Source organism: Leptopilina boulardi, unplaced genomic scaffold (assembly GCF_019393585.1).
Source record: "Leptopilina boulardi isolate dan_hultmark-lab unplaced genomic scaffold, ZJU_Lbou_2.1 LbouV2_155, whole genome shotgun sequence".
Taxonomy (NCBI): Eukaryota; Metazoa; Arthropoda; class Insecta; order Hymenoptera; family Figitidae; genus Leptopilina; species Leptopilina boulardi.
In genome coordinates this window covers 732,765-757,569 of record NW_026137702.1, presented here as the reverse complement: position 1 = coordinate 757,569, position 24,805 = coordinate 732,765, and the positions used below count along the sequence as shown (strand labels likewise).

The following is a 24,805-nucleotide window of genomic DNA, read 5'->3' as shown; positions in this document are numbered from 1 at the left end:
TTTTTTCTACCAATGAGAGAGAGAGAGAGAGTATAGTGGCGAAGCGCAGTTGCTATTCGTTTTGGTCGTTTGCGCAGTATTCTGTATATTTTATACATTTTATATTCGTTTTTTGCCGATTTTATTATTTATTCCACTGGTTTTGATTATGTAAATAAGGCCATTTATCAGAAGGTTTGTTAGTTTTTACATTTTATTTAATTTTTAAACAAAAATTCGTAGATAATTTTTCAATTGTATTTTTCTATTATAAAGTTATGAATTTTAAAAATGTAACTAATTTTGATATATTTTTATAATTTAATCTTTATTTTTTCGCAATTAAACAGATCTTAATATTATTTAATCTTTTTAATGTTATCAAATTTAATGCTACTCGATAAAATGAAAATTATAAATATTGTCATATAGATTTTATGTTACAACCTAACCTCCAAAAATAAGTTATTTTTAAAATTGTGTAAATTTAATCTCTAATTTTTTTAGAAACAAAACTTATTAGTTAATTAACATTAAAATTAATTACTATAAACATAAAAACAAATTTTTATCTAATTTAGTTTAGTTTCAGTAAGAAAAAAATGTTTTGATTTTTTTTGCGCCTGAAATTTTTTGTTTTTCAAAAAAATTAATTTTTCATACTAAATAAACAATTGGGCACAAAATTGTTTTTTTTTTTTTTTTAATTGTAAATTTACAAGTCTAACTTCCTGGCTATAATGGATTTTTATTTTCTATTACATAGAAAATTATTATTGGATAATAATTAATTTTAATAAAAAAAAAAAAAAATGTATTTAAAATTCATAGTGAAAATAATGGGAAAAAATTTAATTAAAAATTTAAAAAATTGAACTAGAATAATTATGAATTTTATTTATTTATTTTTTAATAGAAGATATGTGGCCAGATCCAACAGATACATCATTGAGAAAACCACGTCGGTTGAAAGGAACTGCTGCAAATAAATTTGTTAGTATTGCAATCATCTGTACCTTAGCAGCAGGGTATTCTCTAGCCTATTTATTCTCGTAAGTTTTATGTTTATATATCTTATTTTATTACTTACTGAAGAATCTTTGCTTTAAAATGAAATTCTTTAAATAAACGCTATATAGGATAAAAAAAAAAAAAAAATTTCTTGAATTATTTCAGTGTAACTCCACCTGTGAAAAGATACGTACAATTCATAAATGAAAAAGTAAATAATAGATCAGAAGATTTAGATCTTGCTGATGCACTTATAAAAAAAGCACCCTATTTGAAAAGAAGAATGGAAGAATTAAAAAAATTCGATAATTAAGAAATTTAATATGCTTTCAAAGAAAAAGAAAAAAAATCCTTCAACAACATCAGAGGAGGAGAAAAAATTAATTCCAAAAAAAAGAAGAATCAAACAACAACCGGTAGTTTTACAATTACTTATTGTTATTAAATAAAATTAATTTTTTATTTATCAGCCAAAAGTCTTACAATAAATTACATCATCCTGTTAATTAAATAAAATTAATTATTATTTTACACTAATGTCCCTGCGAGACTAATACGGACAAAAAAAAAAATAGTTTTTACTATTCACTTTTGGTTTATACAAATTTCAAATCAAAATTGTATTTTTAAAAAGAATTTATGTAAAACAAAAAATTAAATTTTCTTTATTTCAATTATTTAACTAATTTTTTAACATTTTAACTAAAATTTTTCTCTGAATTAATTATTTTTAATAATTTTAATAAAACTCTTCACAAATTCAATTATCTTAAATTATTTTTCAATTACAAAATTTTATGTTCCAAATTTCAGTTATTTGTAATAATTTTAATTTTTCTTTAAAAATTCAATTATTTAAAAAAGTTTCAAATAAAAACTCTAAAATTGAATTTGTCAGAATTTTTTTTAGATATTTGTCCTACATTAATTACAAAATTTACATCTTTGATTTTGATTTGTGAAAAAAAAATTTTATGAATGGTAGAAACTATTTTTTTTCACGTATCATATATAAGTTTTATTAAACTTTTCAGAAATCATACTATGGAACTGAATTGGAACTTGCTCTTGCAATATCAAAATCTTTGCACGATGCTGAAGAAGAAGAAAAAGTTGAATTAGGTTTAATAGCACCCTCAGAATTAGTTTCAGCAGTATCAACAAAAATTGAAAAAAATCCTCCAAGCCATTGGTTCAATAAAAATAAATCAGCCAATGATGCATTTGTTACAAAATTTAAAAGAAGTATAGTATAATTTTAATATCTTTAATATATTATTACATAACTGTAATATAAATATGTATAATTAATAATTTTAGAAATACTAAATTCACAAAACTTTAATAATAGTTGAGAAAATGAAAAAGAGGCCTCGGATTATAAGATTTTTCCGACTTATTTTAATAAAAGGCAATTTTTTTTTTTTTTTTGACTTATACAAAATAAAATTAAAAACTTTTTTGCGCCTTAAAGACGATCCGAGGCCTGAAATAGTGATTTACTTCTTTTATTTATATAAAAAGTCATTCCAAGTATTTGACTTTATTTTTTATCTTGAAATTATTCAATATTCTCCGTAGCAATATTTGTTTAAGTGTAAATCCAATGCCAGAAAATGCATCCAGTAAACCTTAACATGTTCTGAAACATCAAAAATGCAAACTTTTATTTATTATTTTATTTAACAAGTAAACGGACATAAAAAAATGAAAATGTCCTTTTGTAAAAATTACATTTAAATTAAAAAAAAAACGAAACAAATTTAATTTACTTTCTCAGGGTTGCCACGAGTTAGAAAAATCAAAAAAAAAATCATGAAATTTTATAAAAAGTACTGGAAAAATATTATATTATTTTCAATTCAAACTTTTGCTTCTAAAAATTGTTGTCTTAATTTTTTATAATTGAAAATCTCTTGAAATATTATTTGAGAAACAACTTTAATTCACTTTCTATGTTGAAAAAAAAAATTTTAAATAAGTTTTGTGGTTTTTAAAATCAAAATTACAATCGATAATAAATTAATTTATTTTGTAATATAAATATTTAGATTGTTAAAAAAAACGTTAATTATTTCCGGAAATATAAACAAAAATTCGAAATCATTTTATATTGAATAAAAGAAGAAATGAATTTAAAAGTTTAACATTTGAATGAATAAAAAAAACTATCTTTTTCAGATGCATTAAAAATTAAAACAACTTTACAAACATCTACTGAAGATATAAAAGAGCGAGTTTTAACTAATAATTTAGCAAAAATATTAATAGAAACTGAGAATTGTGAAAATGAAAATTTGTTGACAAAAAATTTAGATGCAATAAAATTGGTGGGTAGAATTTTTTTTTTTTTTTATTAAGGGCAAATAAGAATCTTTTTCATAATTTTAATAAAAAATTTTATTTTCAGAGCAATGTACTCTGGAATAACACAACATATTATAATGAAAATATATCCAGCATTTTTTTTGTAAGTAAAAAAGTAAAATTATTCTAAAACTAAAAAATATTAAATTGAAATTCAAAATTTCAAAATTAAACTTTTTAGAATATTAATTTTTAATTAAAAAATGAGGCAAAAGAAAAAAAAATTCAGTTTTATTCCTTTTTCAGATAGACAAATTATTTAGTTCTGAGAAAAAAGAAACATCAAAAGAAAATTTAACTGACAACAATTATTTCGAAGAAAATGTATTTGAAGAAAAAAGTGAGAGGATATTTGAAAAAATTAATAAAAAATTACATGAGACGGAAATAAATGCAGATGAACGCAACTTAGAAATTTTATTGAATTTAATAAATTTATGTCCAATTAATGATCAAATTTATAATAATCTTAAAGGACTATTCTTTGATGAAGTAAGTCAAGAATTATATTCAAATTCACCTGAATTAAATTTAAATAAAATGAATATTAATTCTTCTTTTCAAATGCAAAGAATGAATTTATCTTCCGAATTAGATTGTTTTTTGGAAAACGATAATTTAAATTCAGAGAAAATTTCAAACGTTGATAAAATAAATGATTTTAAAGAAATTGATATTTTATCTTCAGAAATTATCGATATTGTCAATGATCGTCAAGAAAAATCGTCAAAAAATTCTGAAAAAATCGTCAATAAAATTAATTTAGATGAAGTTGAAAATATTAAATTTCAAGATGTAAAACATTTAGAAATTAACAATGATTTTCATGAATCAAATATAAAGAATTATGATACAATAACAAATAATGAAATTATAAATCTTGATGAAGATAACGAAAGTTCAAACAATTTAACACAAATTTTTAAGGAAGAAAATAATTTAAGAGATGAAATTATTAATCTTGATGAGGATAACAATAGTTCATTAAATAATTTAAATAAATCAATTTTTGAAAATGAAAATAATTTAAGAGATGAAATTATTAATCTTGAAGACGATAACGATAGTTCATTTAGCGATTTAAACACTGCGATTTGTGAGAAAGAAAATAATTTCAATGAAATTATAAATCTTGAAGAAGATAACGAAAATTATAAAGAAGATCATTCGTCTATTGATTTAGATAAAGCGATTTGCGAGAAAGAAAATAATTTCAATAGAAATGAAATTATAAATCTTGATAAAAATAATGAGAACAATTCATCAATGGAATTAGATTTTTCATTTCATGAGAATGAAAATAATTTCTGTACAAAAAACATGGAAACAAATAAATCATTCGAAAATTTAGAAATTAAACATTGTGAGAAAAAAACTAAATTAAATGATAGTAATGAAATTATAAATCTTGATGAAAATCACGATAGTTCATCGATGGATTTAGATTTTTCATTTGATGTGAAAGAAAATAATTTTTCTCAAAATGAATCTTGTGAAAAAAATAATGAAAGATCGTCGGGAAATTTAGATATTAAACATTGTGAGAAAGAAAATAATTTTGATAAAAATGAAATTATAAATCTTGATGATCATCACGATAGTTCATCAATGGATTTAGATTTTTCATTTGATGTGAAAGAAAATAATTTTTCTCAAAATGAATTTTGTGAAAAAAATTATGAAAGATCGTCGGGAAATTTAGATACTAAACATTGTGAGAAAGAAAATAATTTTGATGAAAATGAAATTATAAATCTTGATGAAAATCACGATAATTCATCGATAGATTTAGATTTTTCATTTTGTGAGGAAGGAAATAATTTAAATAAAACTGGAATAATAAATATTGAAGATGACATTTCATTCAAGGATTATTTCAGTAAAATTAAATTTTCCAAAGGTAATTTAAATTTTTAATTTTAGAAATTAAAAAAAAAATTTATTAAAAAATTTATTATTTAGGTACATCTAATAATATTTAATTTTAATTTTAGATTCTAATAAAATAGACAATTCTAATGTTGAACAAATTCAACAATTGCAGGGAATCAAAAAAAAATCACAAGCCACAAAAAGTGATAGGAAAAAATCTGTCCCAATTAAAAATAATGTGAAAAGTAGTGGAAATAATTTTCAAAAAAATATGTCACAAGAAAATTCTTCTAATTTAACTAAAAAAACGTAAGTATAATAATAATAATAATAATAATAAAAATTTTTATTTTTAAAGTTAATTCAAAAAATGTAAATGAAAATATTGTTATTTGTTTCTTATTACAGTTCATCATTTAAAGAAAATAAAAAATCAAAAAGTGATTCTCAAAAATTAGAAGTAACAAAGCAAAGTGAAAATATTTTCGAAATGAGAAAAAGTCTTAGTGACTTCTTTCAAAACGATAGTGAGATATTAAAAAAGATTTTTAAATACGAGCCATTAGGTTTAAATTTTTTGAAAGCACAATTAAAAAAAGAAAAAATTAAATACAAAAAGGATGTATTATTGAAATTTCTTGATGATCAAGTAAGTATTTTTTATTATTTTACAATGTTAAAAATAAATTTTTGAATATTATAATAGGTATAATGTTTCTATTTCTATTTCTATCCAAATATTCATTTGACAATATTTTCATTAACTGACTGATTTAATTAAAAATTAACAATTTCCAAGTTTTCAGGAGAGTAAATTATATTTTAATTTGAAGCTATTTTACTTCTATTTAATAAATATTATTATTTTTTGAAAATCTTCTAAGGAAACTATGAAAGAAGAATAAAATTTCATTAAGTTTTATTATTGCAGGGAATTACTGTCTGCATGGAGTAGCAAAGGAAAAAAAATATTAGAACATTGTACTATAAAAATTTATAATTTAGTTGAAATAATTGAAATTTAAATAAACAAAATTTAATTTTTAAAAAAGGAATTACAATTAAATGGTATTTAAATGTTATTTAATTTTTAAGTGATTTAATTAAAGTTTTATTTTTATTATTAAATTTAAATTAAATGCAAAAAAAAGCAAAAAAAATATATTATTATCTTTTAAGATTATAACGAAATGAATGAAAAGGAAGTTGAAATTGGAACAGAAGCAAACAGTGAGACGTTGGCGCTAGTGAATTTGATAAAATAGATCTTAAATTACAGGTTCAATTTTTTTTTTTAACTTTTTTTTATAAAATTCAATTTTTTCTGTTCATTATATTTATAAATAGAATGCTAAAATGTTAAAAAAAGATATTTTTAAACTTTTTTTACATGTTAATTAGAGAAAAATGTTATTTTTAAATAAAATATGACCTTGAAAATCAAGGTCAGATAATTTCAAAATCAGTTTTTTAAAACTGCAAATAAAATAAAGTAAAAATTTACAATAAATTTTAAATTAAAATCTGATTATTAAAAATAATAAATTGCTTTTTTTTATTTTTGAAAATAGAATATTTAGAAAATTAAAAAAGAAAATAGTTTTCATTAAAAGATAAAAATTAAAAAAAAAAAATTTTTTATTGATTTTTTTTAATGTAATTAATCAAAATTATTTTCAACTCATATTACAAAGAATTTAATATAAATTTTTATATTTACAATAATATAATATTATTTTTTATTACTTACTTTTTCTGAACTAATGAGATTATTTTAAAAAGAACAAAACTCAAGACACATCTTCGTCCTTGGAATAATTATAACTAATTTCCTTAGCCATTATTTTGGAATAAAATTTGTTATCATCATCATCATCCTTGGAATTAATTCTTTTCCGTATTTTTTTATCCATTAAATTCGAATTTGATATATTTTGAGATGGACTTTTAAAATTTCTGTTGATCATTGTTAACATATTAAATAAAAGTTCTTTTAAATAATTATTTTCTTGATTGAATTCCTGTGAGATGAGAAATAAATTATCATTCCAATTATTATTTAGAATATAATATATAAAATAAATGAATGAGCATAATATAGAAGAATTATTTTCTTGTAAAAACTTACATGTTCCTTTTGAAAATATCACATTTTTCGAATTTTGATAATTATCAATTATTTTTGATATATTATTTACGAGGGTTTTTTCATTGAAAAATGAATTAAATTCAGAATCATTGAGCGACTTAAATGTTATTTGTGATTTCATTATTTTATTTACATTTTGATAAATTTCTTGAAATGTTGTCGATGATGATATTTCCAATTCTGATTCATCAATATCGGCCATCATATTTTCATAATCATAAACAGCTTGTCTATTATATTCTTCAAATTCATTTTCTTTACTTTCATAAATTCTCGATGAGCTTCTTGTAATAAATGTTAAAGAATCATTTAAAATTTGATTTCTATGTGTTTTAATTTTTTGTCTTCTTTCTAAATGTTTTTTTCTCATTTCATTTTTTTGCTCTTGAAAATCAAAAATTTCTTTAGAACTGTAATTTAAACTTTTTAATAATTCCAAATCGCTTTTAGTTAAATTACCAGTCATTATTCTTAATATTGCTTTCTCAAAAATATTATCAAATCTTTTACTATTGGAAATTTCTTTTTCTAAATTCAAATTATTTTTTTCTATTTGAACAATTATTTTTGAATTTTTATCATCAATTTTATTTCTTTCATTATTTTCAAGTTTAATACAACGACACCAATTACACGTGGGGAAAAAAAATAAAAGTAAAATTATCACTTTTTTTTGAATTATTTGCATTTTCATTTGCAAAAATTTTTGCTTATTTATTTTCTTTCTTCATTGATGATGGATTTTTTTTTTTTATTACACTTAAAATATTTGTAAAACTATTTAATAATAATACACATATTTGTGATCAAAGAATTAAAAATTCTATGTTCATTGTGAAAAAAAAAATTTCAAACTCACTTTTATATAAATATTTTTATCAAATTTTTATAATATATGTATGTATCTATATTCACAAAGAATAAACTGAGGTATGCGTCTCAAAAGATAATCTGTATATCACACATAACTCTTAGTCAGCAAAAAGGATTTAGGAATTTTAGAAATGTGTGTTACTAAAATTTCACTATTTTTATGAGACGTATTAAGATTACTTTCTTTTAGTTTTTCTTTTCTTAAAAATTCGATTAAGATTAATATACAAAAAACTTAATTTAAGTAGTTAAAATTTTATAATTATGAAAAATTAATTAATGATGACAAATCACATATTATTAAGAAACAAAAATAAATATTCACCTGTTATATGGAAATTTGAGTACTTATATTTATCTTCAAGGACAATTTTTTTAATTTTTAATAATTAATATTTTATTTATTATTACAATTATAATATAATTATTCAATTTATAAAATTAATAAAATTTAAATAAATTTTTAAATTATAAAATTTATAAATATAATTTATAAATTATAAAAAATATTGTTTATTTATTATATTTATTAAAAAGGATCTCAATTTTTGAGCAAATAAATAAAAAACAATGTAAACTTTCTGAAAATTTAAGGAATCAATTTTATTTTATAATTTAATTTGAAAAAAAGTGGATAGAATTTTTTATTATTATTAGAAAACTAAACATTTAATTTGCTTTTAAATTATTAATAATAAATAATAAATATAAAAAAGTAGTTTTTGCTTTTTATAGATAAATATTTTATGCGAATTTTTGTTAATTCTTTTTAAGTAGCGAAAATTTCAATTTTTTTTAGTATGAAAATGTTTTTAATATTATTTGTCCCTTGTGTAAAATTTATTTTTCAATGAAAAAGTATTATTGATTTTCGTATACTTTAAATTTTGTAACTTTTTAAATTTACTCTACTTTCTCCTCATTACGATGAAAAGGGGTAAATAATAAATGTGTATAATTTGCATAAACATATATTTGCAGTCAGAAAATAATCACAGTCTTGGTATTTAAAAAAAAAAAAGTAGACAGCAATCTTAAATAGATTTCGGTTTTTGTATTTAAAGAAAAAATATCGAAGTTAATCGACTATAAAAATAGGAAGAAAAATTCAAATAATTTTACGTCGTTTTACATGTTTTTTTGAAAAGTAATTACACTTTTGACTATTAAGAATTAATGTCCTAAATATCAATTTTACAAATCAACTGCTTTTATTTCCATTTATTTTTCTAATTTTTTTTTTTTTATATTTTGAATAATTTTAAGTGTAAAAAATAAAGCTATTGATAGATTTAATATAAAAACAGCTTTAGGATAATAATAATAATTTCTCCTTTTATTTTTAAGCAACTTCGATATTTTTTCTGTAAATTAAAAAAACCCATATTTTCATTAACCATTTGAGTGGTAATGCATCATATATATTTACAAACTTGAATAACTTTTAAAATTTTTTATAACGGATTTACACAGAAAACTTGGTTTTCTTAATGATAACTCTCATTTTAAAATCTTTAGTAACTTTTTAGAAAATCTGTATAATATTTAAAGAATACAGATTTAAAAATTTTGTAAATACAATTTTTCTCAGTAAATGTATTTTTTTTCAATCAAATATTAAAATTTTAATTCCTTTTTACAATAATTAATCAAAAATGTAAACATGTTTAAAACTTGATTAGCAATTTTTGGCATTTTTTTTTTTGTAAAAACATCACCACTCAAAAGATTAATATTTCTCAAAAATGAGAGAATTTCAAACAAATAGTTTTCTAGTTATAACATAAAATAATTAATTTAATATATGTATAATTTGTAGAGTAATTTTTAAAAGAAAATTTGGTCTTTTCAGTGTTATGATATTGCTATCAGAATTATTAAAATTATATTTCATATATATATATATATATAATTACTAATAAAAGATTCTCAATTTGGTTTAATTATTTTTTCATAATTTATAGACTCACTTAAAAAGTCTTTGTTTAAAATTGTCTCATCAGTTTCAACTTTAAAGGCATGTTGTTCTTTTTCTTCGACATCATCAGGAAGAGTATTATTATCTCTTGCATTATTTATTGGTTGAACTGTCGTTAATGTATTCCACCATGTTGAGAAAGCCCCTTTTGCTTGTGATAAAGCTCCACCTTATTAAAATAAATGAAAAAAAAAAAATTGACAAATCGTACAGTTAATAAATAAAACTTTAAACGATTCATTTTTCTAAAAATGAATATGAATGTAAATTTTTTATTCCTATGTGTATATTATGAATTTAAAATGAGACTTGCCTACGGCTTTTCCTGTTGTTAACATTGCTTGATTTAATTTTCGACCACTCTCTGTGTTTTGCATGGAACTGAAACAAGAAAATTAATTTTTAAAAAATCGTCTTTTAAAGCAAAATTTTTCAATTGTTTTAAATTTCAATTAAATTTTAAATATCTTGACTTTAAAAATATCAACTAGAAACTTACTGCGTTAAACGTAATTTCATATCCTGTACTGATAATTGTCCAACAAATGGATGCCTCGGTTCGATGTTATTTATTTCAGTAGGATTAGAATTTATCCATTTTTTATAATTGTTCGTAGTACGCCATGCCGATATAAATAATGTATTAAAATGATCAGTTTCACGAGTATCGTATTGCATCGATGTGCGTAATAAATGAAGTAAATACATTTTAAATTGAATTCTAATCCATTCTTCACTACCATGATATGTAGAACTATCCAAAATATTATCCTTTCTTGGCTCAACTACACATCTAACGACATAATCAATAAATCTCAAATCCTCCGTTGTAAGATGTAATTGTCTTCTTAATTCAGGATCATTAGCTTCTATTCGTCCATTTTCTATCTGTATAATAAAATTTTTCATCAAAATTATTATTTATTTCTAATAATTTTTTAATCATTTCGATACTTACATCAATTAAAACATCGATTAGCTGTTTCTTTTGTTTAAAAAGAACATTTGTTGCCCCTACTACATAACCACGAACATTTTTATCACTTAACAATTCTAAATATGGCAAGGAAAGATACGGTAAACAGAGGTAACCCTAAAAATGCGAAAAAATTAAATTAAATTTAAAAAAAACATTTATTCAATAAAATTTGAATCTCTAAATATACCTCAGAAAATATTTGTAATGGTAAACCACATTTTTGAGTATTTATCGAAGTCGCCTGTAAAATACTTTCTTCAATCCATGTATTTACCGATATAAGATTATTACTATTTTTATTAGGTAAAATATCTCCTGTTTCAAAAGAAACAGTATTCAATTCATCTTTTAATTGCAAATTTTCCATATTATCATTGTAATTAGGCTTTTTATTGTATTTATTTTCTAATCCATCTTCTGAATTTTTGCATTTACTTTCTGTTTCATCGTCAATAACATTTAATGTTTCTTCTAATGTTTCTAAATTTCTTTCATAATTAGAGTACGAAATTTCTTTCTCTAAATTCAAATCATTATTTTCAACTTTATTTAATGATTTTGAATCCAAAGAATCTAAATTTGTCAATTCGGAATCAATAATTGAATTTTCCACGTCATTATTTGAAATTGGTGATGTTGGTACCCTGTATAAATAAAAAAAAATTGATTAAAAATCATTATTATCGATGATAAATTGAAATTGCCTTCCACTAAACTCACCTGATGTATGTGGAATACTTCAAACCACTTTCTATCATTCCGGGAAATAATGAAAGTAGAGTCAATATTGTCGTGCATAATGGATGCACTGGCGATTGGAAAAAAACTAATTTCTTCTCTAAAAGAAGTAATTTAAATAATAAAAGTACTTTATGTCGAAATTGTAAAATTAAATCTCGTGCTGAAAGACCTGTAAAATTCGTTTAAAAAAAAAAAAATTTTCTCTTTTAAAAATATATTTTTAACTCCTTTTAAATATTATTATCACTACATATTTGTCGAAATTTCTCAAATTACCTAAAACGAACGAAAAATTAGTTTAATATTTTTTTAACTTCAAATTTTACTATGAATTATTTATTTCTTATAAAAATAAACAATTTATTAATTTTTTTTTCATTGCTTTAATAATTAAAAAAAAGACCAAAAAAATTATTTATTATTTATTAGCAAAAAAAAACGATTTAATTTTTTAATTTTAGGTAATACTTTTGAGAAATTTTGACCTCATATTTGAAAAGTTTATTATTGGAAATATTTTAATATTTGAAATAAAAGAAATTAATAATACCTCCAAAAAATTGTGAAGGAATTTGACTATCTTTTTTCATACAAGAATTAAGATGATAGTAAGTATCTTTTAGTAATGAAATTTTACTAAAATCTCCTTCCTCAAAATATGCATTTGTTATTAATGCAACTTTAACTTGAATATGTCCATAAAATGGTAATGTGCTTAAAATACAGACTGATTTCTGTACAGTTCCTCTTGTAATGTCAGATGTTCGACATTTTAGTTTCTATTAATATAAAAGCAATTTCGTAAAATTAAATTCATTAGAAAAAAAAAATATGTAAAATATACTTGTAGTTTATAAAAATTCGTGAATGCGATTAATTAAAAATTAATAAAAAAAAAAAAAAATATCTAATGATCAATTTTTCTAATTTTAGAATTTCATAAATATTTCCGAAAATTTATACATTCATAATAAAAAAATTTTCTAAAAATAAATTTCTAAATCTATTAATTTTTCCTAATTTTCAAATGATTTTTTTTTTTTAAATATTTTATACGGATAGAAATTTAATTAATTGAAATTATTTAAAAATATACCTCAACTGGAATTTGTTTGAAGCATGAAATTCCGTATACTGTGCACTTTGGATCCGTAAGACTAGGTAGGTGAAAAAATACGGTGTCTTCATCATAATTATGAGAACCGTCAGGTAGGGCCAATGATGGTAAATATTTCCAATTTAATGGACATTCATTTGGAGCCTCTGGTACCAATGGAGGAAAGGAGAACTCCACCTAAGACACAATTTTCATATATTCCATATTTTTATCAAAAAAAATGTCTATTCAATTACATAAACCTATTTTGTTTTTTAAAATTAAAAAATAAATAAATAAAAATACTTAAAGTTCAACTATTATTACAAAATTCAATTGAAAAAAATTTTTTTACAAATATTTGGAACTGTATTTTATTGTAAATTTAATAATTATTAAGTTATTAACATTATTATTCAATTTTTATTTTCTATTGTTTTGTAACTAAAAAAATAATTTTGCTATAATAAAATGATTAAATATTTAAAAAATTTTTAATTATATGTAATATACAAATTAGTAAATTTATTATAGATGTTAATAAAGTACTAAATAAATTAAAAAATACATAAATTAAGTCTCGGCGACTATTTTTATATTTAATCGCATTGTAAATATAAATTTAGTACTGTACTAGATATATATATTATGTTCTTTAATATTGATTATTGAAATTTTTTTTTATTATTATTATATATAAACAAAGTTCCTACTAAAATATGTATATGGAATAAATAAAATAAAAATAATTAAAAAAATATATATATAAAACAAACTTCCTGTAAAACAGGAAGTTTTAGAAGGAAGGAAATGAAAAAAAAAATAATTGAATTCCAAAAAGTTAATTGATTATAAAAAAAAATCCAATTACAAAAAAATACTATTAAAAAATAATAGACTTTTTTTAAAAAAATAATTTAATTCAAGAAGAATTGAATTTTTAAAATATTGTTTATTTAACAGACAAAAATATAATGTTTATTTATATTTGGAATATTTAAAACAATAAGTTATTACCAAATTAAAAAAATAAGTTTCTTAAGTTAATTTTAATATTTGTAAATATTGTAAAGTATTTATGAAATTTTACTGCAACGAAAATTCTTTAAATAAAAACTACTTTTTTTTTTTGTTACATTTCATTTAAAATAAAGAATAAATTCTACTTTCAAGAGAATATTCTACTTTTTAGAGTTTTAATTTAAAATATCAAAAAGCGAAATTAAAATTTTTAAATTACTGAAAATTCTCAAACAATAAAATTTTTTATAATGTAAAATTATAATGTCAGCATATAGTATGAAAATAATAAAATATTAAGTGATATTCATAAACTTTCTAGAAAAATATAATTGAAATTTTTTAAATACATTTCTTTGGTATATTTAAAAAAAAAATTCACCTAATATTTTCGATTTATTTTTTAAATAATAAAATAAAATACAATAATCAATTAATGTATTAAATCATTATTTTGAACGCAATTACCAATGAAGAAATTTAAATTATGTAAATTATTTTTGTTGTTCTTTTTCTTTATCAAATTTTTACAATCATTAAAATAAACTTTTTTCCTTACAATTCAAATAGTCTTATAAAAAATAATTGCCAATATAATGTATTTGCAAACGTACATAAAAAAAAATCATTAACTATGAATTATCAGATTTTTCTAAAAATAGAGCGCATTGATTTTGGGGATGAAATTTAATTAACTTGATCGCTTAATAAATAAAAACTAATATTAAAAATAAATTTCTAAATACTAAACTTACTTGACATCCCTTTTTGTGATGAAATCCAATCACAATTATGTGCAAAATCGGACCTTCAGTTTCAGCCATTTAGATTAATTAAGAATTAACAATAGTCATCTTTTTTAGATAAGAAATTCATTTTTGTACAAATTTTTGTGTGTTTTTTTTTAAAAAATCTTTTCAAGAAACAAATAATATAGAAATGAACAACATTTTTATTAATAACATTAATATGAATATTACATTCTCCAGAGTAGAAAAATGTAGAATTAACAATTGACAATGTTTTTTTAATTGAAAAATAAAATATAAACTACTTATAAAATAAAATTGTTACACTGTAAAAAATATCAAAAGCTCGTATAGTAAATAAGAATTCGAGATGGAATTCTACATGTCAAAAAGTTGATCATGAATTCCTACTGACAGGGTTGCCACGGTCTTTATAAAAGACAGTGAGGGGTAGGTTGCGCCAACGCGCGTCATTTATGTATAAAGGCATAACCACAGTATTAAATAGTTCAGAGAAACCTCCAATATGTGACACCTTTGAATCGGTATTGAATTTTTACGGTGGTATCGCTGAATGTGATTGGCTGTAATTTCGTTTTTCACATTTTAGATGTTCGCCTACATATTACAAAAACTATTATTTTTGGTACCCAACCGTGTCGCTTTAAAGTATTTTTTGACAGATTGCAAACAAATTGCATCAGTTTTGCAGTTATATCTATACATATAAGTGAATACTGTATGTAACATAACAGTCAATATTATTTTCATATGTTATGAATTCATATGAAACCAGAGAAATATATGTATCTATTGGTTTTGCCAATTTCTCAATAAATATGTGAATGAAAAAAAAAAATATAATTCATCAACTAACTTAAATTTTCTTGCGTAACATTTTGTTTATTGTTACAATTATTAATAAAAGAGTGAATGCATTTGGTCGAATCATTAAAAGGAAAACAGAATTCAATTTTCAACTGTATTTGGTAAGTTTAATTTTGTAAAATTGTTTTCATTTTGTTAATGCTATATTAGACATATGTCAAAATATTTTACGATGAATTTTTTTTTTCTGCTGTAGTTCAATGTTTTTAATTTATTTAAGTAATAGTGAATTTACTGTTTTATTATAAAGAAATATTATTTAAGAATAAAGCTTAATTAAATAAAATTATGAAACTATTTTGTTAATATTAATTTAAATATTATCCCGCTGACGATTAAAAAATATCTCACAAGTAAAAATAATAAATTGACATTGACAGAATTGTTTGTATATATATATATACACAGATACACGTCACAGATGCGTTTTAATCGGTACAATAATAGAAAATTTTAAAAAAATTATCGGCAAAAATTAATCAGAAGCTTTTGAACTGTTTTAAATATTTTTCCAGTAATATTTGACCTTGAACTACAAAAGTCAGACAAAATTAAGAAATTTTTTTTTATATTACACTAGTATAATTATATGCCCTCTAAATATTTATAAGACGTTTGTAATTTATTTGAATTTAATAAATAAACTATTTACTTATTATTCAAATTTTTTCTACATTGTTAAATTTAGGGCATATTAATTTATTTAATATTTTTTTATCTTGACATAACTTTTATTTTAATAAAATAAATTAAATAATAATTAATAAATTAATTGAAAATTTAGTTTAATTAACTTATAATTATTAATTTTAATTATGAAAAAAAAATATAGATTACTTTTGGTATGGAAATTTAAATATAAAACACAATTATTTTGATTTTTTAAAAATTTTTATTAAAATAATTTCAAACTGAATACTAGAAAAATGTGATTGAAATGTTAAGGTATTTCTCTTACTAGATACAGAAATTCAGAAAAAAAATTATATCCTCCTTTGAAAAATTAAAATGTTTATTAAAATTTGTTTATTTACACACATTTTTAGGTAAACTTTTTTTTATGTCGCTTTTACACAAAATTTTAAAAGTGATGCAATTTTTGTTTACGATGGCTTATTTTCTACATCAAATAGATTTATCTACAACTTCAGTGAAAACAATTTTGAAAAAAATACACCATTACGAAAATAATAATTTTTTGTTAAGCAAATAATATTTAATAAATTGTGCATTTTTTCAAAATTATTTTCGATGAAATTGTAAATAATTTATTTATGTAGAAAATAAGCCATTGTAAACAAAAATTGCATCACTTTTGGAAATTATTCTAACGATATGAAAATAAAATTTGACTGACTATAAATAAACAATGTAAATAAACAAATTTTTAGATTAAAAATTTTTTTTTCTTAAAAATTTACATTTTTTTCTTCTAAAGTTTATAATTTAAAAAAACATTTTAATTCTTCAAAGGAGAATATAATTTAATACCTGTAGCTAGCAAGAGAAATACATTAATTTATCTGAATGTTAAATAAATTTTAATAATAAAAGTTTTATTTTTATATTTAGAATGTCTAGAAAATGAAGATTTTTGAATATTGTTTTAAATTAATTGAAATTAGGACATTCTCTCAATTATATTTTCAACAAACAATAAAATTTTAATTTTGAATATAATAAATAAAATAAATTATATATAAATTAAACCAAAAAATTAATATTATTATTAAAACGATTTTAACTAAAAATGAGCCAAAAGTTCTGAACGTTCAAATGAACGAAATATTTTTTTCAATCTTTAAATTATTAAAAATTATGATGGCTATGTAAAATAAAACGTTAAATTAATTAATTATTAAATTAATAACTTCTTTTTAGATATTTAAAACAATATTTTATATAATAAAATTCGTACTTAAAGAAGTTGTAAAAAAAATTTCGTTCATTTGAACGTTCGAAACTTTTGGCTCATAACTAAAATGATCAGAGTTATCGATATAATTTGTTTTGGCAAAACGTGTATAATAATAAAAATATTTTTATATACATAAAAATTCGGTTAAATAAGATTTCTGTTGAATTATTGAATTCTTTTAAATGTGAATTCAATTAAATTAAAATTCTTTTAAGTGAATATTCTGATTATTATAATTTCAATTGGAGAACATTTTTTGTTTTTAAATTAAATTTCTGTTTTTATAGGAATTTTGCTTTAAGTTGCAAAAAAGTTGAACTTAAATTATTAATTTATTATTAAATTATTTATTATTACTAGTTTTTTATTATTAAATTATTATTAATTATCTTAAATAAAAATTCTTTAATAGAAAAATTTGCTTCAATTTCAATTCTAATTTACAAAATGCGGATAAATATTATATATGATAATAATTTAAATATTTAAAAAATATTTTCAAATTGAATATCTGAGGTTATAAAAATTTTGCTTTTTTTAGAAATATTACCGTAAATGATGTTATCTACGGAAGATGCACTAACGTGCAATAAAAATGATGACGTTGATCCAACTCCGGAACTCTGTAAAATGACGAAGAAGGTAAATTATAATTTTACTTTTAATTTCTATGTGATAATTTAATTTATCAAAATAATTTCATTGAATTAATAGCACTTTTCATTGTAGGTTGATTTCATAAATCCTTCAGAAACAGTTTATTATAATCTGTTAACAAAATTGAAAGACAGACTTCAAGATGGAAGGAATGAAACCATTTTTGATATTGGAATTGGTGAAGGTTAGTTTATTTATTATTTTAAAATTTTAAAATAAAAAGTACATTTTGACGTGTTAATAAAATCGGATGTTTCCAGAAAAGAAAAAAAAATTTTTTGTTAATTATTATTTGTTGCTTATTTTTTATCTAATTATTAGATGGCTCTGAGGATGGATTACAAGAAGATGACTATTTGGCATCAGTAAAGACTCTTGAGTCACTTGCAAAAGAATTGGAAGCAGATTGTGTACTATTAAGAAAATATAAAGTTGAACAAGGACTAACGGGACAATATTTAATTCGAAAAAAATTTAATGAACAAGACTTTTTGGAAATCAGGTTTGTATTTTGTTATGTAAATATTTTCGAAAATTTATAAAATGCACAAAATATCATGAAATCATAATATTCACATTTAATAAAAAAAGGTCAGAATTTCTTAAACGGATCGCCAAAAATTTACAAAAAGTGATAAATTTTGAATGTTAAATCATTTTTTTTTACTTCTACTGTAATCAAAATAAGTTTCTGAAAATATTAGACTAAAAAAATTCAATTTAATTATTTAAAAAAAAAAAAAAAATTTAATTCAAAAATCGACTTTTTCGACTCTATTTGAAATGTAAAATAGGCTAAAACGAATTTTTTTTGGTCGTTAAAGTCGATCCGAGATCTGAAATTGTTGATTAGATTAGAGATTTTTGCAAATGATACAATTTTGTTGATGTAAAATTCAGAATTGCTGTGGTGGGAAACGTAGATGCGGGAAAATCTACTTTATTGGGTGTACTGACACATGGTCAACTTGACAATGGTCGTGGATTAGCAAGACAAAAATTATTTCGACATAAACACGAAGCTGAAACTGGCCGTACTAGTTCAGTGGGAAACGATATTCTTGGATTTGATGGAATTGGTAAATTCCTATATGACATAATCTACGTTTAGTTTTATTTGTGTTATCATTTAAAATTGTATATCAAAGAAAACAGCATTATATATTTTTTTTATTAAAAAAATTATAATGATTATTATTATAGTAATATAATATTAATAATAATAATAATAATAATAATAATAATGTGTTTCGTATCAAGGACGCAAAATAGATGACTGATGATTTCAGGTAACGTGGTCAACAAATCAGAACATGGCTCTTTAGATTGGGCAAAAATTTGTGAAAAATCATCTAAAGTTATTACATTTATTGATCTTGCTGGACATGAGCGTTATTTAAAAACAACAGTATTTGGAATGACTGGTCATGTTCCTGACTTTGGTAAGTACTTACATATTTCTTTTTATAAGCAATTGATTTTTTTTTTTTTAATGTTCTGCGCTTTTTAAAATTCGGAAAAAATAATAAATAATTACAATTCTAAGGAATTAAAATCCGTTGAGAAAATTTACGAGCATTATTTTAAAAGTTCCCAAGGATCTAGATTTTATAAAATAATAATTCAAATAAAAATTCCGTGGGCGCCAGTCAATTGATAAATTTTAGTTTAAGAACATGAGATATTAATTTACTTAAAGGTCAGTTTATGTTGGGTAAACGCATAAAAATTCAATTAATTACACTAAGATATAATAATTGTTTCTATGCTAACAAAAATCAAACATAGACGACACAACTTATAAATAGCCCGAATAATTAATTACTTAATAATTTTTATAATTTCAGGTATGCTTATGGTTGGAGCTAATGCTGGTATCGTTGGCATGACCAAAGAACATTTAGGATTGGCTTTAGCTTTGTCCGTACCTGTTTTTGTAGTTGTCACTAAAATTGACATGTGTCCATTTAATGTTCTTCAAGAAAATTTGAAACTCTTAGTCAGAATATTGAAATCTCCTGGCTGCAGAAAAGTACCAGTTACTGTAAAAACCGCTGATGATGTTGTTGTCAGTGCAATGAATTTCGTTTCTGAAAGGTTATTATATTTTTCAATACAATTTTTTAAATCAGTTTCAATATAAAACATTCAAGTTTCTATAAAACAGCAATTTTTTATAATTATTTGATTTCGTTTAAGAAAATTTCATTTTAAGAGCATTTCATCATTTTGAGTTTGAGGGGGCTTCTTGGTATTGACATTTTGTTGATGTATTTTGAATTATTGTTTATTCAATAGTATATTGATGACATTATTAAAAATTTTATATAAAATTTATTATGATTTAATAATAGTTTTAATTTTTTTAGTTGTATAAATATATATAATTATTTTTACAAATTTAATTTTTTTGAGTTTATTAATTTTATGTATCAACATAATTTTGTCAAAAAAGAGATTTAAACTTCGGGGGAAAGTTTCAACTTTTTAGTGTGGGTTTGATTCCTTATCATTAATTCGGGTTCCGTTTTCTATTCAATTTTATTTAATTAGAATTATTTTTTTTTAGTATTTGATGTGGAAATTACTTTAATCTTAGCAGTGGTAAAATTATTTAAACTAAGGGCACTAAATTTTAAATTTATTTTTTATTTTATTATAATTATTTTATTGGTGGGGGGTTTATTATGAATTAAAAGAGGGTCCTTTAAGGTGAATTTAAGTAATTGAATAAACCTAAAAGTTAGGATTTAATTTCAACTTAAATATATAGTTTATTTAGTGTTATAATTATAAGATTAAACCTAATTAGAATAAAAATAGTAATAAAGTAGTTATTTCACAGGTTATGTCCAATATTTCAAATTTCAAATGTTAATGGTGATAATTTGGATCTTTTGAAAATGTTCTTAAATTTATTATCTGCAAGGATAACAAGTCGTGATGATGAACCAGCGGAATTTCAAATTGATGACACTTATTCAGTGCCTGTAAGTAAAATAGAAAAAAAAAAAATTAAAAAACGAAGTAAAAATCTTTTGTACTCCAAAATTCTATAATTTTCTTTATTAGTGATTATTATACGATTATATTTAAGTTATTTAATTATTAATTTAGGGTGTAGGAACAGTGGTATCTGGAACGACATTAAGAGGAGTGATACGTTTAAATGATACTTTATTACTTGGTCCAGATCCATTGGGACATTTTGTACAGATTGTCATAAAAAGTATTCATAGAAAAAGAATGCCCGTTAGAGAAGTAAGAGGTGGACAAACGGCAAGTTTTTCATTAAAAAAAATAAAAAGATCACAAATTCGAAAAGGTATGGTTTTAGTATCGCCTGCATTAAATCCACAAGCTTATTGGGAGTTTGAGGGGGAAATTTTAATTCTACATCATCCAACTACAATCAGTTCTCGTTATCAAGCAATGGGTGAATTTATATTGAAAATAAATTAATTATATAGACCGAATTCATTTTAAATCAGGCATTTTTACACTATAGAATTTCTAATTTTTGAAATATGAGTTTTTATTATTATCGAAAATATATAATTACAGTAAATCCTCCACAATAACGTTTTTCACAACGACGGATCCTTCAAAATGACGGTTTGATTTAAATAATTAAATTCTTGCAAAGAATTTTGAAAAAAATTCTTTTAAATAATTAAATTCCTGTGAATTTTATTATTCGTACAAATTGTTATTTGATAGAATTCTTAAAACGCCGGATTTTTATTTATCCGAAATTGCAAATGTCCAAACAAAAAAATCGATAGAAAGATATCGGCGCTAGATTTTAAAAGAACAATTAAAAAAATTTTCTTATTTTTAAGATAAACGACGATTTTAACTTGGGAAATTAAATTAGTTACAACTTCGTAAAGAAAAACGATGTTTGCCTGATTTGCAATGAATTTCGTCTGATATGAATCATTTAGTTTGAATGAAATTTTAATTAATAATTTATAATTTTTTTTAATTTTCTTCAGTACATTGTGGAAGTATTAGACAAACGGCATCAATTCTATCAATGTCGCAAGACTGTTTAAGAACAGGAGATAAAGCCTTAGTACATTTTAGATTCATAAAAAATCCAGAATATATGAAAACAGGACAACGCATGGTTTTCAGAGAAGGACGTACAAAAGCAGTTGGAAATATAATGCGTCTCATACCACACACAGGATCTAGTAACGTACAAAGTAACAGAGTAAATAAATCCAATAGAGTTGAGTACACGAAATAAAAAATAAAATATCGATAATTTTTTTTTTCTTTTTGTATTTAAAAAGCAACTTTTAATTATCTATTTATTTTTGTAATTCAAAAATTAGAAAACTAAGTATACAGTAAATCCAGTTTCCATTTAAAATATTACATAAATATTATAAAGAAATTTATTTCATTTAGTCAGAATTTCTCTTTATGAAATTTTCAAAAAGTAATTAATTTTTAATGTTAAATCGTTTTTTTTATTTCTACTACAATAAAATTTTTTTTGAAAATATTAGACCAAAAAGGAATTTTTTTGTTAGTTATAAGCAAGCTAAAAATTTCAATTGTTTATAACTAACAATTTTTTTTTTCTAATATTTTTAGAAACTTTATTTTGATCACAGTAGAAGTGAAAAAAGTATTTAATATTAAAAATTAAATTTGTTAATTTTAGATGATCCTTTTGAGTAATTCTGATTCTATATTTGTTAAATTTTGTAATTCTTCATTACAATTCTTATAAAATTATTCATAAAATTATGATAATGTTATGTAACTAATTATACATATATAAAATGTAAAAAGATGTGCGTAACTCAGAGTAATTTCCAAGCTTAACCATTGGTATATAACAAAATGGGAAAATTTACAAAAACAGGAATTATTTTTTTTGATACAATTTTTTATTTTATCTCTGAGTCAAGTATATTTAATAAATTTAGAACATATATAAATATATATATATATATATTTTTGTTAAAATGATAAAATATTTAAATATATATTGCTTTCTCATAGAGAAGGAATTTTATAAAATGATAAATAATATTAAAACGTACAACAGTCAAATTTTGGAGTTGACCACTTTTTAAATTAAAAACCTCTAAACCTTTATACGATTATCGTAAATTAATGTTTTATCATTAGAAGTCTATTTTTTTAAAAAATTTTAACTTATTTTCGTTTTATGTAATCCAGATTTTCAGAAGCTAGAATAAGATATATTTAATATTATCGACAAAAGAAAAATGTAAATTGAATTTAATTATTAAAGAATATATTCTTTGCTTTTACAAATCTATACAATTGTTTTTCATTCAAATTTTTCCCTGTTAACATTTTTTTTTTCGTCTCTATGGACTATGGATATTTTAGCGATGTTAGATGAATTGTTAAATTTGTAATTGTATTTAGTTAATTTTGCTCAGTATTAACTTTTTTTTCATTTAATGATTTTACTTCTAAATAATTATTTTATGTGAAATATTCTATTATGTAATAGAAAATTATTCCCTGATTGAAACTGAAACAAAATTCATTAATATTTTATGAATCAATCAAAATGAGTTACATATAATACAAGCAGTAAAATAACTGCTAGGGGTTATTATATGTATAAGGCAGTGATTTCACTGCGACTGCTGAGTCACATTTTTTAAAGAGTTCGTAGTACTCCTTTCCGCACCACCCAAGAGGTGGAGCGCGTTTTAAAAAGGTGGTTTCCCTAAATATATATCGATAGCAAACTAGAACAGACTTTACGTATAATTTAACAGCTATTTTTTTTTTTACTAAAATAATAAATTCAAATTTTTTTTTTTTATAAAATAGCAAAATGACAATTTCTCTAACTATTATAGATGAAATTTTCTTATTATCACTATTTTGTAACAATTACATATAAATTTTGTTCTCTTTTACCAATTGCAATTCAATTAATATTTCACATCAAGAATTTGTATCAAAGTTTAAGGAGTTAACTTTTTCTTGACTGTTCTGTCAATAAAATCAATACATAAGAAAAGATCAAATTTTTCCAAAAATAAAATATATATAAAAAAAGCGAATAGTATTTTAACACATTGGGACAGAATCCAGAATAAGGAATTTATTGCACTAAGATATAATATTTTACTCATTTGATTGTTATTTCTATAATTGTATTCTTTGTTGACTATTATAAATATAATAAATTCTTTGTCAATTATAACAATATAGGATATTTATCAATCTTTTCATAATTTTCAATCCATGTGAGAGTTATATTAATATTTATAAATTAATTAATTAATAACTTATTAATATAAATCTGATGTAATTTTTTTTCAATAATAATAAATAAATTATTATTATTTAATTAATTCTAACTAAATTTTTTGTATTTAAAAAAACTCGTTTTTTAATTATGTCATAGTGTTAAAAAATAAAATGAAGAAAAAGAATTTCTTTTTAAATTCTAAACATTTTTATTCTAACAAAAATTAGAACTTTTTTTTCCTCCTGCTTAAGAAATTTTTTTGTTAT

At 21.2% G+C, this 24,805-nt stretch overlaps 3 protein-coding genes and 2 long non-coding RNA genes across 6 annotated transcripts in view; 2 read left to right on the top strand and 3 right to left on the bottom strand.

The window, feature by feature from the left end:
- Nucleotides 1–37: 37 nt before the first annotated feature.
- On the top strand, nt 38–6,284 carry LOC127276884 (uncharacterized protein PF3D7_1120600-like). 2 transcript variants are annotated; one of them, XM_051297575.1, is made up of 10 exons: nt 38–174; nt 896–1,031; nt 1,156–1,406; nt 2,025–2,235; nt 3,172–3,320; nt 3,401–3,460; nt 3,604–5,257; nt 5,352–5,538; nt 5,638–5,878; nt 6,161–6,284. In XM_051297575.1, the coding sequence occupies exons 3-10, from the start codon at nt 1,314–1,316 to the stop codon at nt 6,182–6,184; spliced, it is 2,619 nt and encodes an 872-aa protein (XP_051153532.1). In that variant the 5' UTR covers nt 38–174; nt 896–1,031; nt 1,156–1,313; the 3' UTR covers nt 6,185–6,284. The 2 variants fall into 2 exon arrangements, 1 of the variants encoding a protein (XP_051153532.1); XR_007842275.1 differs by lacking the exon at nt 6,161–6,284 and having other exon boundaries at nt 5,402–5,538; nt 5,638–5,786.
- LOC127276885 (uncharacterized) lies at nt 2,247–8,543 on the bottom strand. Its single transcript, XR_007842276.1, has 3 exons — nt 7,358–8,543; nt 6,980–7,250; nt 2,247–2,632 (listed from the first exon to the last, which is right to left on the bottom strand). It is a non-coding gene; the product is annotated as an uncharacterized LOC127276885 (long non-coding RNA).
- Nucleotides 8,544–9,206: 663 nt separating this feature from the next.
- Nucleotides 9,207–15,244, bottom strand: LOC127276897 (late secretory pathway protein AVL9 homolog). The gene is made up of 9 exons (XM_051297589.1): nt 14,821–15,244; nt 13,046–13,243; nt 12,500–12,728; nt 11,929–12,118; nt 11,396–11,852; nt 11,188–11,322; nt 10,729–11,117; nt 10,543–10,610; nt 9,207–10,398 (listed from the first exon to the last, which is right to left on the bottom strand). The coding sequence occupies exons 1-9, from the start codon at nt 14,887–14,889 to the stop codon at nt 10,181–10,183; spliced, it is 1,953 nt and encodes a 650-aa protein (XP_051153546.1). The 5' UTR covers nt 14,890–15,244; the 3' UTR covers nt 9,207–10,180.
- Nucleotides 15,245–15,482: 238 nt separating this feature from the next.
- LOC127276898 (GTP-binding protein 1) lies at nt 15,483–23,484 on the top strand. Its single transcript, XM_051297590.1, has 10 exons — nt 15,483–15,803; nt 18,162–18,262; nt 18,350–18,461; nt 18,599–18,779; nt 19,178–19,356; nt 19,567–19,719; nt 20,125–20,374; nt 21,123–21,267; nt 21,395–21,713; nt 22,276–23,484. Exons 2-10 carry the CDS (start codon nt 18,176–18,178, stop codon nt 22,530–22,532), a joined length of 1,683 nt encoding a protein of 560 aa, XP_051153547.1. The 5' UTR covers nt 15,483–15,803; nt 18,162–18,175; the 3' UTR covers nt 22,533–23,484.
- The window catches only part of LOC127276900 (uncharacterized), a 13,161-nt gene continuing 8,608 nt past the window's right edge, over nt 20,253–24,805 (bottom strand). The window contains exon 3 of the long non-coding RNA XR_007842277.1: nt 20,253–20,367. This is a non-coding gene — a long non-coding RNA (uncharacterized LOC127276900). The remainder of the gene's footprint in view (nt 20,368–24,805) is intronic.

What these genes read in the sequence shown, in the direction of transcription:
- LOC127276884 (XM_051297575.1), top strand. Translation starts at nt 1,314, where the DNA reads ATGCTTTCAAAGAAAAAGAAAAAAAATCCTTCAACAACATCAGAGGAG. An exon ending in ATTTAGATGCAATAAAATTG is followed by an intron (nt 3,321 to 3,400) that starts GTGGGTAGAATT and finishes TTTTATTTTCAG; the next exon opens with AGCAATGTACTCTGGAATAA. An exon ending in TGAAATTTCTTGATGATCAA is followed by an intron (nt 5,879 to 6,160) that starts GTAAGTATTTTT and finishes TTATTATTGCAG; the next exon opens with GGAATTACTGTCTGCATGGA.
- LOC127276897 (XM_051297589.1), bottom strand. Translation starts at nt 14,889, where the DNA reads ATGGCTGAAACTGAAGGTCCGATTTTGCACATAATTGTGATTGGATTT. An exon ending in ATCACAAAAAGGGATGTCAA is followed by an intron (nt 13,244 to 14,820) that starts GTAAGTTTAGTA and finishes ATTGTGTCTTAG; the next exon opens with GTGGAGTTCTCCTTTCCTCC. An exon ending in TAATCGATGTTTTAATTGAT is followed by an intron (nt 11,118 to 11,187) that starts GTAAGTATCGAA and finishes TTTATTATACAG; the next exon opens with ATAGAAAATGGACGAATAGA.
- LOC127276898 (XM_051297590.1), top strand. Translation starts at nt 18,176, where the DNA reads ATGATGTTATCTACGGAAGATGCACTAACGTGCAATAAAAATGATGAC. An exon ending in TGATATTGGAATTGGTGAAG is followed by an intron (nt 18,462 to 18,598) that starts GTTAGTTTATTT and finishes TCTAATTATTAG; the next exon opens with ATGGCTCTGAGGATGGATTA. An exon ending in ATGAATTTCGTTTCTGAAAG is followed by an intron (nt 20,375 to 21,122) that starts GTTATTATATTT and finishes GTTATTTCACAG; the next exon opens with GTTATGTCCAATATTTCAAA.